At 46.8% G+C, this 20606-nt stretch overlaps 1 protein-coding gene across 2 annotated transcripts; it reads right to left on the bottom strand.

Annotated features, from left to right (window-relative positions):
• Nucleotides 1–832: 832 nt before the first annotated feature.
• Nucleotides 833–20262, bottom strand: Hsph1 (heat shock protein family H (Hsp110) member 1). 2 transcript variants are annotated; one of them, XM_038345306.2, is made up of 18 exons: nt 19880–20260; nt 17662–17719; nt 15947–16087; nt 15280–15402; nt 14665–14764; nt 14196–14329; nt 13623–13867; nt 12839–13067; nt 11013–11119; nt 10707–10840; nt 8548–8756; nt 7045–7176; nt 4641–4778; nt 3918–4043; nt 3007–3114; nt 2789–2908; nt 2436–2597; nt 833–1697 (listed from the first exon to the last, which is right to left on the bottom strand). In XM_038345306.2, exons 1-18 carry the CDS (start codon nt 19984–19986, stop codon nt 1494–1496), a joined length of 2577 nt encoding a protein of 858 aa, XP_038201234.1. In that variant the 5' UTR covers nt 19987–20260; the 3' UTR covers nt 833–1493. The 2 variants fall into 2 exon arrangements, with proteins under 2 accessions (XP_038201234.1, XP_038201235.1); XM_038345307.2 differs by lacking the exon at nt 7045–7176 and having other exon boundaries at nt 19880–20262.
• Nucleotides 20263–20606: the final 344 nt, after the last annotated feature.

Below are 20606 nucleotides of genomic sequence, written 5' to 3'. Positions count from 1 at the left end.
CCCCAGAGATGCTGCCCTCAGGAGTTGGTAGGCATCTAGGGGGCTACGCTTAGCTCTGCAGAGAGGATTGTTAGAGCAGGGGCCAGTCTCTCTGGCTCCTTTACACAGTAGTGATATATCACCATTCTGGGATGCAGTCAGGGAATTTTCCAGTGCTAGTCCTGGGCTAATTGTCTCAGCTTCCAAAATGGATGTTTACCCATCCCAGACTACCAAAACTCAACCTATACGGCAGCAGAGCTCCAGGGTGGTGGTGTCCGTGCATGTTAGGTGTGAAGCTTCCCAAGGCCAAAACCAGATTTCAGACAGACAGACAGACAGACACACGACCTTGCTGGAAGGTATGCCTTTGAAGGTGATACTGACCAAATCTGTTTTTTCTGGGCTTCCCGGTTGACTCCAGGTGAAGAATTTTCCTCTGCCACTTGCTGACAACCATGATTCCCTGCCATAGGGAGCCACGCCTCCCTAAGCTCAAAGAACTCAACGTCGCAAAACCTTGAAGGACAACAGAACACCTAAAGAACACTCAAACCCACCCAAGGTGGGATTTGGCTAAAATATTTGAGGCTGGCTTCAGACCAGAATCCACCACAGCTGTGAATTTTTAATATTGGGCAACACTTACAAGAACCTTCTGGGCTTATAGTTGTGGAGAAACCCCAGGTGGGTAATGACTAGCCGACCCACCCACAGCTGGACAGTCACCAGAGAACAAGGGGATGGTCATGGACACCAGCAGGGTCTTCCAGGGTGGGGTTTCCAGCAGGTGCCGTGTTTTAAGATGTACTTGTCCCCCAATACCATTCTGAATCAGTGACAAAGTGAGCCGTTTAGAAATGACACCACAGGGTGAACTTTATTCTAAAGCTCATGAGGTGGTCACAATGATCACATGATCCATACATCTCCCGTGTCTGTCGCACCTCCACGGGACAGTGCACTGTGGTGATGGTTACAGCCTTGCTCTGCATGCTGCTACAGGTCACTAGCTGCGTTGCACTCGCTGAATGTGTAATAATGGAAGCAAAATCACTCTATGGGGCAGACTTAATTTTTGAAAGCCCTTACAAATCAAACTTAATCTCATTTATAAACACCCACAGCCACACACATGCGGAAATGGAGAGAAAAATGCAAAAGAAAAAAAAAACACCTTGGTGAGAAGCACTGCTCCGAGATTCCAATCACGGAGCACGTGAACAAGCAGGCAGAGTCTCTCTCCTCAAAAGAAGCTCAACTCCTCAGCGGTCCAAGCAGCAATACTGCACAGCGTTCAGTGTGGGTCACACTGCCACAGGACTCTGTCACCAAGGTCATTCTCCCTTAGAGTCAAAGACTACAGACTCAAGCTTTTCCTTTTCCCCATATAATACACAAAATTTCTAGACAGTCTTAAAAAAAGAAAGAAAATATAAATACTCAAGTCTGTTGTACAGAGTCACATACTATGGCAAACATTTCATGACATGGAGGGGAAGCTGGCAGAGAGCCTAGTCCAGGTCCATGTTGACAGAGCCCTTTTCGTTAGGGTGGCATTCACCATTCTGATGCGGGGCTTCAGCACCAAAATTATCTTTGCCTTCTAAATCATCTTTCTTGTCAAGATTTGGGCCATTGGGAGTTCTCTCCAGTTTAGGTGATTCAATTTTTGGTTTGGGTTGAGTTACAACAGGCTCACAAACGCTGTTCAGTTCCTAAGAAGACAAAATTAGCCATTAGGTTTTAGCTCTGATCCACCCAGTTCACTCAACTACTTCCTCACACTCCTGACTCAGGACTTTCCTACCCAGTTCCATTTGTCTCGTCAAACAAACCCATACAAACCACAGTGACAAGCCTGATCAAAGTGACTACTGCCTAGGGCTTTTTGGGGACTTGCTGGGTGGCTATAAACACTACCTCATTGCTGCAACATAAAATGTAGGAATCATGAATTCCATTATACAGAAGGGACTCGGGGTTAAGTCACTTCAAGATGCGGTTTATAGCTCAGAACTACAAAGTGGCTGAAACGGCCGATTTTCCCTGGACTTCCTCACATGTGACCCAGACAAGCCCTTTGTTTTCTTCTCAGGACGCCCCGATCAGATGCCCCGCCTGCTGCTCTGCACGGCTGAGCATCCACCCACTCCGCCCCCCACTTTACTTTTCTCGCACAGGATTAATGCTGACACCTGACGCAGGTTCTGGTCTCCCCTCCACAGGGGGCAGGACTAACTGCCCTCAATGGTGTCTGTTTCCTCAAAAGGACAAATAGCACCTGCTGGGACATGGAGGGGTTCAATGTACTGCATGCAGCCAACTAGGAAAAATGTATGTAATGGCAATAATGCATTAGGGAAGCCAGTACCAGTCCAGATGAGGTCAAAGATTTACAGGGAAAACGCCATGTGTCAAGCTGACCAAGTCCAGACGAAAGCTGACATACTCACCTTGACTTTCGCTCTTAGCTCCTGAGTGCGCACAACAGGGTCCTGGTCAAGACTCCTCTTAGCCTGGGCATTCATGACATTAGTCATCCATTCCATCACCTCACTAACAGACTTCTCAACCTTCTTCATTTCAGATTCATCAATGTGGTTGTATTTCTCATCCTGGACAGAAAATAGACACTAGAGAGTTCTGAACAGACACATCTACTCTGACCCACTTTCCCTAAGTTCAAATCCACCTTGGTGTGAAACACCAATACAATACTCCTCACTCAACATTTATTAGGCTAGAGATCCTGAGGTCACGTGTTGGCTAAGTTCAGGTCACTCATCGGGATGACAGCAGCGCCTACCTTGCCTCTGAAGTCCGCTGCAATCTTGGCATAGTGCTGCAGTCGCTGCCCCAGCTCCTCCAATACTTTCGGCCGTTCCTCGGCTTCTTGAAAACGGACTTTAACAGGAGTACCCATTTTCTAAAGTGTAAGAGAGGGTTAACAACTGCCAACCTCACACCTCAGTAACCGTCTATGGCTTACAATGCAAGCTGCACCTGTCAGGGCAAAGAGCTTACCATCAACTCTTCCAATTTGTCAATATATGCTTGCTTGGCCTGGTCCTCTCCTTCCTCATACAGCCAGTCTTCTGTCTCCGTGAGAAGCCTCAGGAACTTTTCATGTTCCTTTATATGAAAGATAAAGGTTAGTGGCTGCCTTACCTCAGAGGTTCTTAGCCCAAGTAGGCATCTTAGGCAATGACCCCAGCAGCTCACCCGAGAGGGACCGGATACACTGGGTTCCCCTCACATTAACTAGAATCCTACGGTGTCATGTGAGGCACAGGTATTGGGGCTTCTGTCTTACTACAATGATTTTAACACCACTTCTGCCTCATGATGCTGTACCCGAGAAACCCAGCTCCAAGTCATGCTTGGGTCACGGAAGAGCAATTATGTCCCTACTCTCCAAAGCAACTGTCTCAATTATGCCTGGCACAGACAGTAATCAAAGTACACCATAGGGCAGCTGAGGGGTCGAGGATTGGGGGGTCCTACCCCAAGTTTAAACCATCTTTACAAGTTAGTCCCTAAACCAGTCTGGCCAATCTTTTTTCCAGGTTCCATCTGAAACGCAGTTGTGCTTCTGGATCTACCCAGAGCTTCAGGCAAAGAAAGGGCAGCGGCCGGTGATGCTTGGTAACAGTGCTGAACATGCCTCACGGGTGACAGCAACAGACGGCTGCCCGGGGACACCATCATAGAGGCTAAGGGTTCCTATTCATCTTTCCAGCCTTGATTGATGTCATGCGTCTGTCAAGAGCAGACGTTTGCATGGTGAAGACTACTCGAATGACAGGCGACACTCGTGGCAGCTGAGCCCCTGTCCAGGGCCCTGCTCAGTTCTGCTCTCAAACTTTTGTTTTTGGAACACTCAAGTGACCACAAGCACAGACGGGCCTACCTGGTAAGAGAGCCCTGAAGCGTACCTGCTCACATATGAATTTCTCGTATGGTCCACACAGCTTGTCCCTGAACTCGTACACACACTCCTCCACTGCGTTTTTAGCGTCGTTTCTCTCCTTCTCCAGTTTGTCCTGCATTATCATCTTCCCCTGTCAGGAAGCAGAGGTCAGCCGACTCCCAGCGACTCAAGCCACACCTCAACGTGTTGGCACGACGACCACATAAAACCAGTTCATTCTAATCTGCCCCTCATGAAACATTCTACAAAATGTCATGGTCCTTTGACTTAGAAACACACATGGAGAAGTTGTTTTCTAATGTAACGTTAGGCCATCCCGCTTTTCAATACACTCTTCAATTTACAAAGGGGTAATTTTTTACGATTTCTAAATGCAGTGATTCCCCTCAGTTTCCTGACTTTGAGACTATGAAGGCACATCTGTGAAGCACAGGTATTTTAAGAGGGTAATTCTATGGCCTGCTTCCTACAGTGCCTGTGCTCAGACTGTCCACAATTATGTCAAAGAACAGAGCTATTCTCAACCAAACAACTACCGAAGCACAGACCTGCATGCACAGTATCCAAACCCAACAAACTCCCTATAGCTTCATCGGAAAGACCAGATCCCTTTGCCTCTCTCTGCTCTCGGAACTCAGTTAAACTTCACTCCTGGTGAGGAATTAGTCACTCATCCCTTGCAGTATACAGAAACAACCAAACACAAACACCCAATAAAAACACTCACCTCTGTCTCAATGTACATGTTAAGAAGGTCTCTCCCTAGCTGCCAGACCAAGTTGGCTTCTACTGGCAGCTCAACGTTTACCACTTTTATTTTAGGTTTTTTGGCTTCTGGAGGCTGATCAACTTTCTTTTCATTTGCCTTGAGGGTTAAGAAAAATAAAAATTCTTAATCCTTGGAAAACAAACACTTACCACATTGACTGATGCTTTCTGCACAGATCTCTAACTCTCACGCTGGAACTGTGGAAGAGCCATCTGCGCCCACCGCCCACCTCGGACTAAGGCAGCAGCTACGTGCACCATCTTCCTGCATCACCATCACCTTCTCTATGCACACCAGTCTCTAAGTCTCCAAATCGTCAGGTCTAGAACCTGACGACACTGTCGCATACACTCAGAACACCACTGGAGATGCTAGACTTCGGTTACTGCTGAAACAACTATCTTACTCCCTCCAGCCCAGCACAGTACCTGTTCCGTTAAGAATTAGCGCCCAGAGCGCCCCTACAAGTCTGTGTATCATGTGCAGAAGTACTACCTGCCTTTTGGCCATATAACTTCTCATTTGGAATTCTCAAGACAGCAGGCACAATGGTCATACCTGTCGCCTCAGCACTCAGGAGCCTGTAGCTATGCCTGTCAGGCCAGCTTGGGCCACACAGAGATGAAAGGGTCTTACAAACATAAAAACACTACAGGAAACTGGCTTTGGACTATGCAAGGTGTATAAAAAACAAGCGCTTGACATCCTAACCTTAAGATATGTCACTACGTGTATGTGACTACCAAAAGGAAAATTAACTCAAGCATTACCGGCAAATACTTTGGAGAAAGGCTAGCTAGTCAGTGTATTTATTCTAGATTACTCACATGATAGGAATACAATTCTAGAGGTGGCCTTCAATTTTCCAAACACTGTCTACTCCCTGCCCTCAGATTCTTACCATGTTTTCTGCCCCAAATGACACACTGCTGAGGAGACGCAGTTACAGGGTAGACTTAAGCTAGGTGTACAGAACAACCTAGCAGGATCGCCTAGGCTAACATGTCAAGATGGGACTACCAATCCATTGCATCACTGTCCTGGGCACCTGAGCGACAAGCCTTAGTTTGGGCTTGCTCGACAGCTGCACTACGAGCACAAGGCACACACATGTTCCCTAGAGACTGTACCTCGGCTAAGTGTTGTAGCCCATGCAGTCAGCCTGCAGTGCCAATGCATCACGCCCTGAACCCCAACAGAGAAAAACCAACCCACTGCTTATCGCTGACAAGACACAGGAGTGCAATTGATATTCCAGGATCCAATTAAACTACGGCAGTTAACAGAAACAAAATTCAACCAACCCCTGGCCAAACCAACACAACCACAAAGTGGCATTCCAACCCAGATGAGAAACCTTCCAAGACATGTTTAAGGTCTGAGAGCCAACCCAATGTCATTTTCTAGAAAGGTACTGAGGCTATCTGCAGAAGTCTGTTGACATGTAACTCTAAATCAAGGGGAAAATATTGAAACGTGAGGACCTGTTTTCTAAATAAATGTTACCACCTCAACTCTTTTCTAGTGAGGGGAAAAAACGAAAGCAGCTTTCAAAACTCAGTTTGGATCCAGAGTTAATGCTAAGACTTGCAGGATTAATCAGGACAGAGACAAATGAAAACCCGGCCTCCGAGAATCTCCTGTGGCCTCCAGCAGCCCTTCCCTTCTGTAACTTGCTGAGCGGGGGAAGGTATCCTCAGAAGGCGAGAGGAAACCAGACTGTGATGGACAGTTAATCACTTACAGGAAGCCTGCAGAGATGTGAACGCCAAAACACAGCTTGTGCTGGAACAATGAGGGCTCCTCACTACCAACAGGACCACTAGTTTGAAAGGTCTGATTACAAGCTACCATTTTCCAAGGGACACATTAGTTTTATTTGGCTTCCAATACTGGAAGCAAGGTAAAGGAACAATCACTTGGAAATATAGCCGGCTATTTATTTGCAGACCATCAAATTAACTCAAAACTGACAGTAAGCTGAAAGAGAAAAAGCTGACCAGACTCCTAAATTCCATGAATTAGCTAATTAATCAATCAACTCTTTAGCAACTCTTGCAGTGCTGGGATGTATCTTTCTGCTTCTGGCATCAGCAGGTACTTCTGCCTTCAGCAGACTTTTGCTTTAGGCTCATCTTGGAGTAGAATTATCAGAGGCTTTGAGATCTAAAGGAAAACATTGGTTCCCAGCATAAGTCCGAGTACTTCCCGCAGCTCTTTAGCCACGCAATGTGTAGAAAACAAACAGAACAAATCCTACAGCCCGCAGTCGCCTGGATTCCTCTCGAAACCCCAGGTCTACACCGTTAACCATCACATGCTGCAACATTGTCTAATGGAAGGAACTGGAAGAGTCACTCACTTTGTCAGCATCTGGGATTTTGTTTTCTTCTGAGGTAAGTTCAGGTGAAGGGGGAGACTGTGAGGTTTGCTGAGCATCAGTTTGTACCTGGGGCTGTGTTCCAGCTTCACTGTTGTCTTGCTGGCTATTTTTCTGAAATGAAAGCCCAGGCACAAAGGATGTAGAAAGCAGGTGTACTGTATGAACTGAAAGTTACAGGGCACCAAAGACAGTACTCTCAATTTCTGAAATCTTAGTAGGTGGGCAGAAAAGGTACTAGATAAAAATAAAACAAGTTCGTGAAACATTTCAAACCTGTAAGAAATTTTATGAATGACAGTGTTATAACCAGTTACATAGTCCACAGGGGCTCTGACCGATGGTGACAATCCAGAGTCCCCTGAAGAGCCTTTCTCCTAATCCTGTATAGATCTGACTCTAGTCAGCACAGGAAATGGGCTGGCTACTAGCCCAGGCTCTTTCCAAAACCAAGTGTCTGAACTCGAGCAGCAGCGGCAGCACGTGCCTCGATGGCATCACTCAAGAGTTACAGAAAGGACAACTATGGTTTATCCCAGGGTTATCACCCCTGCTTCCTGACTCAGCTATCTCACCTCAAGGGATCTCAGAACAAAGAATAACTAGTACACGCCAACCAGCAACCCTGCCTAAAAATATGGCTTCAAGACAAAAGGGGAAGGAAATTACCTCTGAAGCTCTTTGGTAGCCCCCAGTTCCCGGCAAGTCTGTGCTGCTATGACCTTTCCCACGACTAGAGAACCAAAGCTGAACTACTCTATTCCCTGCCCAACCCTCTCAGGTCTTCCACATTCTCCACCTACAGCTTCTAGAACTGAAGGCAAGCACTGAGGTAAGGCATTACTCACATCCAAGGCACTATGACCCCGAGAGGATGAAGCACTAGCCACTCACTCTGTGACAGTGTCCAGATGAGAACAAGCGAAGGCTCTGTGATTCTAATGGTCCTTCAGTGTTTGAGACCAGTGGATACCAAAGTCTTACATCAACACTGCATTGTCTGCCTGCCTCTTCTTGTAAGCCACTTTTGCTTGCTCCCAGAAATCAACTGCAAGTCTAAGCTAAGCAGTCACAACGCCACCATTATCCGTGACATTGTTCTTCTTGTCTCCCCAACCCACAAAGCCATGCTAATAAAAATGGGGCCTGGAAAGCAAGAGCAAGTTTGCCATACAATGAAAACAAAACAAAACCATTTTCCATTTCAATTGTTATAGTTGTTTTTAGCCAGTCAACATCTGATTTAACATAGCAAGAAAAGAAAAGCAGCTTGTCTTAGTTACAGACCAATTTCTTCAAGAGGCCATGCGCTTCAGTCACAATGTATCATGCTCTAATATCCTGCCATTAACTGGCAGGACTGATTATCATTACATAACTTCTGATCAATGCTATGTTATTAAAACATATTTAACCTTTCCCCCCACCTATAGCTCAGATGAAGTCAATTTTACTTCTGAACTGACAGTCACTCCAACCACTTACATCCACATCCGAGCTTTCTGCTGGTTTCTGGTTTGGACACTCCATGTCTGCCTCGACAGAAGACCCGTCGTCCTCCTCAGCTGGGACCTTGTCCACCATGGATGCCGTGGAGATGGTGAAGATGCCGTGTGTGTTCACACGCACTTTCACCTTCACTTTAGACTTTTCTCCATCTTTTTGTGCAGAAACATTCTGAACAACAAAACGGCCTAGAGCAAAAGAAACTGCCAGTTTAGAGATGAACTTTATATCTACAAAGACAGCCAAGAAAACACAAGGCTAAGAAATCAAGCCGAAACTGTTTGTTTTTCTATCCCCAACCAACTTCAAGTTCCTTAAAGCAGGCTCTTAGGAGTCTATTACAACTCATGCCATTAAACCTTTGGAAGGAAGCACACTCTTGTGGTAATACCTACTGGGCAGACACCAGGGGCAGGAAACCCTTGGAAAAGTCTTTTTCCCCCTCCTCATCTCCAGGTAGGTGGATGTGCCCATACCAGACATGAGAACCTGTGGGCAAATCTAAGGCAGGACCAAGCACAGGCTAACTTTTTAGTCTTTTAGGAAATACTAATCTTCTGATGGAATAATCAAAATTATTTAAGTCATGTTTTACTTAGGGGACATGAACAGCAGCACACATCAAAACCTGCAATGCTAAGGCAGTCCTACAGCCTTGAGGAGTAACAGAGAATGTCGTCTGAACGTTGCTGTGAACTAGTCTAGAGCAGCGTTCTCAACCTGTAGACTGCTACTCCCTCTGGGGTCAAACAACCCTTTCATAGGAGTGGCCTAAAAATATTGGGAGACACAGATATTTACAACAAAACACAACAATATGTAAACAATATGGTTCACAACAATAGTAAAATTACAGATATGAAGTAAAAACAAAAATAATTTTATGGCTGGGGTCACCACAATGTCAGAAACTGTATTAAAGGGTCAGAGTTAGGAAGGATGAGGATCACTGCTCTGGAGAGCCACTTTTAATGAGCATTTACTGCAGAGTCAAGTGTCAACAATTATCCCCCACTAAATCACGAGCCTCTCGAGGGCTGCTAAGTGGCTCAGCAGCTCAGGGCTTGCTGTGCAAGTGTGGTGACCCAAGTTCAAACCTAGACCTACAGTACAAGAAGAAAACAAACTCCCAAAATTCCCATGACCTCCATACGTGCACTCTCACACAAATAATAGTCTAAAAATGTGTACTTTTCTGGGCATGGCGGCACATGCCTTTAGTACCAGCACTCAGGAATACATAGTAAGCACCAGGATAGCCAGGACTAGAGACAGACCCAGTCTCCACAAGTAAGTGTTCGAACCAGTTATATTCAAGAGGTACATGGAAGGCAACATTAACCTAGGAGCCGTCCGCACAGCACATACAGCTAGATTTAACTTCTTGGCCAGTCAAGCATGGCGGCTGGCACAAACCACTAAGTCAGGAAGTAACTGCCAAATGGTCCTTTACAGAAACCCTTCTGGGCACGCCACTCATGAGTACGGAATGTGAAAGTGCACGTGACGGACAGCTCGTCATCAGTGAGCACAACACCGACACTTATGCAACAGCTCATCTCTGGGAAGGGGATAGATGTGCAGAGTCCAGTCCTGACAACCTCAGCCTGCAGTCAACAGCTTCTCCAGCCGCTATCCTGCCACACTGTGAACAGGTGACAGGCCACAACACCTTAGTCGGCAGAAGAAAACGCAGCTGGCCAGACTTGAGTCCTCCTAATGCTTTCTCTTAGAGGCCTGGCAATAGCAGCAGCTTTTCCAATATAAAAAACATGACGTTAATAACACTAAAAGCAGAGGGACAATGGCAAGCCTCCCAGTGGAAAATGCACCTGAAGAGACACCCCTTCAGAGAGGGCGAAGTACACAAGAAGACCTGGAAAGTACTGCCCTGCTGTGGGACCTGAAGTAACACCTCGCCAACAACAATTAATCCTGCAGGGAGGTCAGTGGCCAGTATTCCACAAATACAGACTCTATTGCAACAAAGCAGCTAGGCCAGCAAGTCCAGGTCAAAGCGTCCAGTGAAAGGACTCCTAAGGCCTCTTCTACAGTAGTTCCAGCGTAGTAGTAGTTTCTACACTAACAACCAGCCGCAGCACGAAGTCCCAGGGCTGGTGCACACATGACTTGCTTACCTATTTTGGCTTCTGGATAGGGAACTCCTTGAGGGTCCGAATAGAACGCTTCCAGCTCGAAAGGTCCCCTTCTCAAGAAGGTGAGAACTTTGGAGAAAGGAGCAGCATGGTTTCGACTGAACACCTCATGGACACTAGGAGGAAGGCGGCAAAGACATCCACAGCTCAGACTTGACAACCTTACTAATTCTGCCTGACGTTCCCAATAACCAAATGCAAAGGTGGATAGGTTTGGCCCCCAAAAACTCCCTAATCATTCAACTCTTATCTGAAGACAGCATTGGAAAGCTATCTGTGGCTACGTACCCTTCGGTCTCTTCGGAGTCGTGGTTCCAGACCAGAGAAATTGGAAAAGGAACGGCATCTGTGACAGAGAACTCTCGAACTTTAAATGCCGGAGAGAGAATCGCACACTTGAAAAGACAAGGTATTTAAAGGTTAGAAGTATCAGCACAGTATTTCCAAACACCTTTCACTATAACAATTCTACTGGGATGGGCAGATCTAAACTGCTTGTAGCATGTGTCACCTTAATAAAGAATGTGTCATCCTAGCATTATGCTAATCACCAGCCACAAAGACAAATCACGAATCTTGGGGCCAGCAATTCTTAATTCCAAGTTTCACAGACTGAAAATACAGGTTTTCCCAGAAATGCCTTGCTGGTGGCATTTTCTTTTTTTTTTTTTTTATTTTGTTTTGTTTTGTTTTTTTTTAAAATATTTATTTATTTATTTATTATGTATACAGCATTCCTTCCATGTATGTCTGCAGGCCAGAAGAGGGCACCAGATCCCATTACAGATGGTTGTGAGCCACCATATGGTTGCTGGGAATTGAACTCAGGACCTTTGGAAGAGCAGGCAATGCTCTTAACCTCTGAGCCATCTCTCCAGCCCCTGGTGGCATTTTCAATTACAAGCTGATTCTCTCCGAGATGTGGGCACCCACGAGAAGTTCTGCTTTATTGCTTTCACATGTCAAAGCACCAAAAGGGGTGAAAATCAAAATGTGCACATATGATATTACAATATCATTTGTCAAGTCTAAACTGGGACAGGGTGGCCTGTACACAGGACACACAAAACTAAACAAATGAAGAAAGCATACAGACCCACAAGGAGAACATCTTATCAGTGGTCTCCCTCAAAGCAGAGGCCAGAAATGCACTACTTTTCAGGAACTCGAATTTCCACCATCCAGGGAAGCAGATATAAAGGAGCACACTCCTCCCTGCAAAGGGCTACTACAGAGTAAATGACCCGTGGCAAGGGGTTAGCTCGGGCAACAGGGGTCAAACACTCTACATGTATGTACCTATAGACAAGCGACAACGTCGTAAGGAAGCCCACAATTAACCAACATTAATAAACCCCAAAGCCAGTCTAGGCCATGACAAGACAATGGGCAAGGCTACCCACTCTTCTGTGTCATACAAGGCGAGTTCTCTAGAGACCTTTGTCATAGACTCTCCTTTACTTGTGAACGACTGTCAGACATCCTCTGTTCACTACCAACATCTACAGCTGGTGCTTCTGTGTCACCAGCGTAACCCTTCAGCTTTATGTGGGGGTGGAAAAAAAAACACGTTCTTCCTCAAATCAATCATCACAGCTGATTCCCTCCCATGCCTGAAGTCAGGTGTTGCCGGCACCACACACTGACGAGTCAGCTGTTTTCTGCCATCTCCCAACCAGGCCCATTTCTAGTCATCATCTCAGAACACCAGCTGGGGCCTGGCAGTGGTGGTGGAGGCAGCGCACGCCTTTAATCCCAGCACTCGGGAGGCAGAGGCAGGCGGATCTCTGTGAGTTTGAGGCCAGCCTAGTCTACAAGAGCTAGTTCCAGGACAGGCTCTAAAGCCACAGAGAAACCCTGTCTCAAAAAACAGAACCAAACCAAAAAAACCAACCTAACAAATAAACCAAAAGAAAACAAACAAAAATAAAAAAAACAAAACCAAAAAGAACAGCAGCTGGGCAGTCCTTTATGCCTTCCCCTTTCTCACCTCCACAGTAGTACCCCAAGTCTGCTAGGCTTACTGGATCACCTAAAGGAACTTCCTCTGGAAGGGAAGCAGGCCCAGGGCTCCACGTTATGTGACCCCAGGAGAAAGCCCAGCAGAACCTCACCTGCAGGGCACACCCTCTAGCCACGGCTTCATCCGCATTGAGTGTGGTGCTGACATCTTTTCCAAAGAATTTGGCAATTCTTTCTTTCACAGCTGGAATTCTCGTGGCACCTCCAACTATCTCAATGGCACTCACATCTTCGGCCTTGAGGTGCGTTTGTTCCATCAGCGAATGAAGGGGGACCTCTATTTTTTGCAGGAGTTCTGCGCACAGTTCCTCAAACTGGGACCTTAGGAAATGAAAGGAGTCAGCGGCAACCATTACTATGAGTTTTTACCAACCCAACTCATTCAGCCTTTTCCTCAGACCCGAAATCCCACACGGGCCACGTTATTGACTTTATATAAAATGTATATATCACATGTATTTATGTATATACATACACATCACATCATAAAGAGGATGGGGAGAAAATTCTGTGGATAATATACAAAGAAGCTAATCACACTGAGGAAAGGTACTTCTAAAAGCCCTCACAGGCTGATGCGATGACGCAGCAAGCAAAGGTACTTGCTGGCAAGCCTGACAACCTGGGTGGAGAAAACTGACTCCTGAGAGTTGTCCTAAGAGTTCCCCATGTGCACCATGGCAGGAACACACACGCTAGTGCACACACACGCACACACACAAAAAGCATCCTTCACAGCCATATCCCTAAATTCTAAGTTATATACAATGGTGTTTACAGTCAATAGCCATATCGTGAATCATGCGTCAGTCAAGACTACTGGGCTAAACTTCCACCTTTCGCCCACTTCATGTGTACAACTCCAGCCACAAGCACCTGTTCATCTTCCCAGAGACGTCTTTGTCATTCATGAAGCATTCAATGTTCAGTGGCAAGTCTGTGCTGTTGGAGCTCATGAGCTTTTTCAATTTCTCACACTCCTGATGCAGACGAAGGAGGGCTCGAATTTTGGATTTTGCATCTAACTTGTACTTGGTTTTAAACTCAGCACAAAAATACTCCACCAGCTTCTCATCAAAGTTCTTTCCTCCTAAGAAGGGGTCAAACGCTGTGCCCAGAACCTAAGGTTGTTTAAAAAAAACAAGAGAAAGAATCAGGTTACTTTCAACCACACTTCAATTAGACTCTTAGATAGTCCTATTCAAACAAAAGGCTCAAAGCTACATAAATCCAGGTCAGGAGGCACCCACTGAAGGAACGCCAGCCTCTCCAAGACTCTTATGGTATTGACTACTCTTACCATCTGCACTGAAGAGAACCTTAACATTATTTTTTTTAAACACAAAAGACCACCAACCCCCTCCAGAGTTTGCCAAGAGGGAGCTCCATCTTCAACAAGCAGCTTCACGGCTCACAAACTATTATTCAGCGCAGGAGTTTCAACTTTACCTTCAGTTTCCCTTTGTTGAAGGCGCAGGCAGACACCTGGAAAGAGGAGTGCCCCATGTCCACAAACACCACTACCCGAGGCTTCTCATCCGCGCCTGGCAGGTCCTGCTTATAAATGCCGTAATTCAAAGCAACTACAAGGGAAACAAGAAGGCATGTCACCAGCTGCCCAGGCCATTTTCTCAGGGATTTAATGTCACAGGAAAACCCCCCACATGTTATAAAGAACCAGTTGCTCCTTTCTTCCTGACTGTTGGCCAATGCCCCACCACTCTTCAATGTTAGATATGATAAAGCAAAAGTCACAAATAGTGTCAGACTATATATACACTACCAAGCCTGCTAGGTTATCCAAACTTAGTTTTCCTTAACCGAGAAAACGCTATCAGTCAACACAGATGCAGATCTAAACCGCAGCGTCCTTTAAAAGGCACCGCTAAGGAACACACCACTAGGGGCTGTCTCCTACCAGCTGTCATGTCGTTCATGAGCCTTAAGCAGTTCAAGCCCACGATCTGCGCAGCATCCAGGACAGACCTCCTCTCAGCGTCTGTGAAGAAGGAGGGGACCTGCAAAGAAGAGGGGTAACTCTTAGACACAGGACCTCCAACTGCTTCGCAAGTCTCCTAATAAAGTCACAGTGGGTGGCCTGGCCAGTCCCCCAAAACACAAACATAGATCTAGACTTTTGTTTCTAGTGATTTCCTTGGCTCTCAGAGTTGCCTTAAAAGACAAACAAATAAAACAGTAATTCCCAAAGCATTGGTTTTCAGTCAAGGGAAGCAATCCTTCAATGTGAGAAGCTCTTCAGAACACCAACCTTACAGCAGCCAACTGTCCCAGAGAGAACCCAGATGCAGATGCAGCCAGCTAACCTGTATTTTCAGAAAGCTCCACGGGAGACCCCACTATAGTCAAAAACCCTTGCAGCTTCTAGCTAAAATTATCACTCAAGCTTACTTTGAAATGCTCCCGAACACTCAGCTAAGAATACCTTGTAAGGAAAGAGCATGCATATATGCAATACTGCAGCAAAGAAAAGCAAGCTGCAAGCAAACACACTGCCTGGCTGGGTTCTACTTACTGAAATGACACAATCTGTTACTGGCTTCTTGAGGCTGTTTTCTGCAGTTTCCTTTAACTTAGTCAGCAACATGGCTGTTATCTGCTCCACGCTGAAGAGATGCTCTTCATCCATGTACATGACCTATGACACAATGGGACATGCTGACATACTCTTCGCTGTTAGCATGGACCCTGCTCCACATAATTTGAGTTTATTGGTTTGGGAAGAAAAAAGGGACTAAAAAAGAAAGGGAGGAAAAGAAGGAAGAACTTTTCCCTAGAGATGAAAAGGAGGGAAAAGCTAGGGCTGAGTCATCAGTGTGGGCTGGCCACAGACAGCAGCTCTTAGTCAGCTCTCTGGTTGGCACTCCGCTGCTCTCACAGGCTCCCAAAGGGCTCTCTGACCACGTCTGAGCCATCAACATTACTTGAATTTCTTTAAAAAAAAAAAAAATACCAAAGCAACCAAAAAATTACTAGAAAGTTAGAAGGAACATCAAATAATCTATGTCAGCATGCTTTATCGGCTAAGTAGCTCTCAAGACATAGCTCTATTAACCACACTTGAAGAGGAGCCATAGGAGGCAAAGACCCCACTGTGTCCAGTCAACTTGGGTTAAAATCCTAAGCTGAGCACTCCCCTCTAGAGATGCTTCCGTCAGAGCCCAGGGGATCAGTTGCATTACCTTGATTCCAACGCCTCCATTCTTCATTGAGACCAAGTCATAGCTCAGGCTTGCCTTTTCCTTCTGAATGAAGGGGTCACTGAACGCTCTGCCGTGAAACCTCTTAAAGCTAGACACTGTATTGTTTGCATGAGTGATTTGCTGCAAAAGAAAGGGAAGACTTAGACTTCTCTCTAACTTCACAACCTACCAGTGCCTACAGCAGCTTCAGACCGTTACCTGTGCCACTCAGACCAACTCTGGGAGTATACCTAACTTTCCCTCAGAGTCCTCGACTTTCCATGAATGCATATATAGCTCCTACTGTACTTTCTTCTATGGAAAATGCCAGAAGGAAAGGCAATGGTGTCATCAGACTTTGGGGCAGATCTCAAAATCTGCAAGATAAAGGAAAAGATGGTGCAACAGTCTCCAAAGCTCTCAAGGCTTCGGCAACTGCACTGCTGCACCCCATCTTCTCCCCACAAATAAGCCCTAGCTCACTGTCCCACTGAAGTCAGACTCGGGGCACTGCCAGGTTAAGGACCGTATGCACTTTTGCCTAGAAACGGGCCTATGCCAGAGGTAGATGAGGTGAGGGTCATCTCAAAAGTGTCTAAATGACTATGGGGGGGTATGATGACACAGATCTTATTGCCAAATCCACACCCATCTCACACTGCTGGACATGCATGCTAAAAACAGGGTACTTCAGTAACCTGTTCCCTGGGATGCGGTCTTGCTCGCAGGTACACATGCTAAGAAGGGACATGAAATTCAGGAAAACAAGATGGAAATATGCCAACTTGTTCTGAGAAGGTGTTTTCTTCATCTACTGCTTGTGTCAACCCACTTCAGATGACACGTCACTCAAAGGTAGGCTCCTCACTAAAAGTGAAGTCACTTAAACTCAGAAGCACCAAGGGGCTACTATTTTTTCACAGCTGGGCAGTGCCCGCGGCTCAGCACCAGTGGGTGTGCTCATCCAGTCAGCTTGTAAGCCAGACAGAGACACACACACAGGAATATGAAACACTCTGCTGGAGTTGGTCCTCTCCCACCACCACGTGGGGCCCTGGGATGGAACTTGTGTTGTCAGGTTTGGCAACAGGTACCTCTGCCCACTGAGGAGCCTCACTAGCCAGGCTTTTTTTTTTTTTTTTTTAATAAAGTGTCTGTCATTTAAGACATTTTAAAGCCAAGCACGTTGTCCTGTCCCTTTAATCCCAGTACTTAGGAGGCAGCGGCTAAGAAGCCTCATTCATTCATATATGTATATGTATGTATACATACACACACACAGGCAATGAAGTTACCCTAATTAAGGCTGCCAATAAAAATCTTAGAACAGAAACAAGAGAAAAGGAACAAGGTTGGGGATGATGAAGCAATCACCCAAAGGTTCCAAACGAACACCTGACACCCATATCTTATAGAGCTACTACCACTTTCATCTTTAGTGTGCATGTCTGCATGTATGCGCGGCACATGTGAGCCTGGTTCCCATGGAGGGCAGAGAGGATGTAAGAAGTAGAGTTACAGGCAGCTATGAGCCACCAAGAGGGCGCTGGGAGCCAAACCTGAAAGATCAACAAGTGCTCTGATTGACTGAGCCATTTCTCCAGCCGAGTTTCGGCTTTAAAACCGAAACTGTATTAAAGGTCGGTGCATCATTCTTCTGGGGTGCCGCTGGGATTTCCCTTTAAGGCAAATGGGCATTCTCTTCAGGAACATACCTGATTTTTGGCTGCGACTCCAATTGTTCTGTTTTTTGGTCCAAATGATATGACTGACCTAGAACAGAACACAAATGTTCCATGTTTGTCCAAAAGCACACAAAACAGTTTCTAAACCAACAGGAGGGAACTCCAACAGAAATGAAGCCCAGTTTTGCAGCTTCTAACTTTCCCCGATACTCCAAACTGAGTCTGGGAATATTAATAATTGAAAGCCACAGGTCTGACAACTGCTAGTCCTGCTCACCCCAATGAAGAAGTCTCTCAGGCATTCTTGCTCAATACCTCGAGTGCTAAGACAGTGTCACCAGGTCACAAAGAACATGGAACAACACTAATTCTGCAAGCTCTCAATTTAGAGTATTATTAAGCTTGGCATTATGCACAACCAACAAAAAGTAGAGCATAACCGAACCTCTGTCATCAGCTTCATACAACCCTAAATGTCACTGTCACTTATTTTTGTCCTGATCTACCACCTGCTTTAGAATTGAAAAGGTTTTATGTAACTCTAAGAGGTCTATGGCATTGCCTGTAGAGTTTAGAGCATACGGATGAGGCTCCCATAAGAAAGTCAAGCAAGAAAAAGCCACAGCCAAAGTTACTGCAGTCTGAGGGAAAGGAGTGTGACCAGTCAGTCACTTAAGCCTGCTCTGACAAGATGAAGAGCGACCTGCAAGCAGACAGACAGCTTTCTCAGCGATGGAAAGGGAACGCGTAGTAACAGAACAGGGACAAGATGGAGAGGGCTTGTGTGGAGGAGGCAGTGATTAAGGTTTTGGATTAGAGGAGTAACCCGTTGTGCATTACTAATCCAAACCCAATCTAATTTTGGTTCAGTTCCGCGCCTACATGGGTAAGGGAGAGGGAGTAAAATGCGACGCTGCTGAGGACGGCTAAGTTTGCTGGGACAGAACAGCCTGGACCTAGTGGTCTAAGCAGGTACACCAAATGTCACCCTAAAAGCCAGGGATCCTCCCGCAATGGCTGGGTCTTTTAAGGTGCAGTCTACAAATCCCGGGATTCTGAGCCCAGAGAGACTAGACATTCGATCTTCTCATTTTCCAAGTCAACTAAAACCAACTGTAATAGGAATCAGTAGCCAATCCAATTGTTAACCCTGTAGCTTAACAGTAATATAATACATCAGTCGAAAATGCTGGTCAACACTGACTCGAGCATCTCCCCTGCTTTCCTCTCAGCCGCTTTAAAAAAAAAAAAAAAAAAAAAATCCAGAGCCTGTAGAAGCACTCACAGGAGAGAGGCACGAGGAAAGACTGGCATCTTTCCTCCTAACCGCCAAAGAACAGACGACCATGGCTTTGTAAGGAGGTAGAGAGAGTATCACACTGCGTTGCTAGAGTGAGTTACCGGCAAGGCTTATTTCCTATTCACTCTCATAAACATTCCTCTGCACATAAATCATCTAAGGTCAGAATGATTTTACCTTCAGGTTTTAATAATGATGGACTCTGAACTTGAAAAAAAAAAGACCTACAATAATTGCCTATAAAAGCAAATAGCTGTTGTCACTGACTGCACACGCAGGTCTTTGCCTACATAACCTTCAGAAACTAACCCCCTCAAGAAGTTGCTCTTTACCATGCTTCCGTTTGTCCACCCACAGTGCCGCAGAATATTTAATTCAGAGACAAAAATCCATCTTTCCCACCGAGGCTTTTGCACAGCAACGTGCTAGCAACAACAATGTGAAATTTGTACTGATTATTCTAAACCGTGCCAAAAATAAACAAACATTAGGTCTGGAAACTCTCACGAACGGCTTTCACGTTAAGCTTTAAAAAGGACTCTTCCAAAAAAACGATTCAGGGCAGTAAGGCAATATTAGCAAATCGAGAGTCGATGAAAACAGAGGCGGTGGATTCCTCTACCATAGTGTTTCTGTGGTCGCTAACAACAGTCCACCCGCTCCCTAGGCAAGCAGCAGCGCACAGGCTCTGGAACCTTCTAGGTCATTTGGAGATTCACCATGCGGAAGAAAAGGCTCGGCAGCTCAGGCTCCGCGGAGATCCCTGCCGAGGTGGGAACCGGCGCCAGATTGGAAGAAGCTGGGTGGGGAGCCAGGGGAGCGACCCGGGAAAGGCCAAGCCAGGCCAGGTGGTCGCCGGGTGTCACGGTTCTCCGAATCCCCGGACCACCATCTCCCACGAGAAGCGGCGAGCTCGAGCCCTCCCCGGCCACCCAGGCTCCTACTTACGGGGTGCAGCGGTCGCTGAACTCATTGGCGATGGTCTCGATGCCCCCGGCCCGCGCCACCGCGATGTAGCAGCTCTGTGAGCCCACGTCTAGTCCCACCACCGACATGGCTGGCCCGGTCAGCCTCCGCCTCGGGTTCGCTGCGTACGCCTCCTGCTCCCGACCGGCCGGGAAGATGCTGCAGGCTTACCCCGCGAGCCTGCGCTCAGCCTCTGCCACCGCTCGCAGCTCGCAGCTCGCAGCTAGCCTTCTCGCACGCAGCCGCCGCCACCGCCGCCGCTGCTGCCGCCGCCGCTCAGCTACCAATCCAAAAGGGGAGGTCCCAATCGCTCAGCCTTATGTAGCCTACTGAGGAGAACTTTCCAGAATCTGCGGCATTTACTCACCGGCGCCTCCACCGGCCCCTCCACGTGCCACTTCCGCTTCCTTCTTCTCGAGCCTTCGAGAAAGATTCTACCCAATGGAAGGATGGTCACCCCCGCGGGCGGCCTGCGTCGCCATGGTGACAGAGCAGCCGCTCGGACGCCATTGGCTGCAGCAGACCGAGCTTGCCCAACCTCCATCCCTCCCTCCCCACCCCGGGGGCAATTGGGGCTCCTTGATCCCAGCGGTGAATAACGGGACGGAAACTCCTGTCGCTCATGAAATGACACCGAGCAGCAGTGTCCGGCTCCCGGACACCGAAGAACTACTGAACGGAGGGAGACAGAACCCAGTGCTCCGAGACC

Source organism: Arvicola amphibius, chromosome 10 (assembly GCF_903992535.2).
Source record: "Arvicola amphibius chromosome 10, mArvAmp1.2, whole genome shotgun sequence".
NCBI classification, from domain to species: Eukaryota; Metazoa; Chordata; class Mammalia; order Rodentia; family Cricetidae; genus Arvicola; species Arvicola amphibius.
The sequence above is the reverse complement of the archived record's forward strand: the minus strand, read 5'-3'. Positions and strand labels throughout refer to the sequence as shown.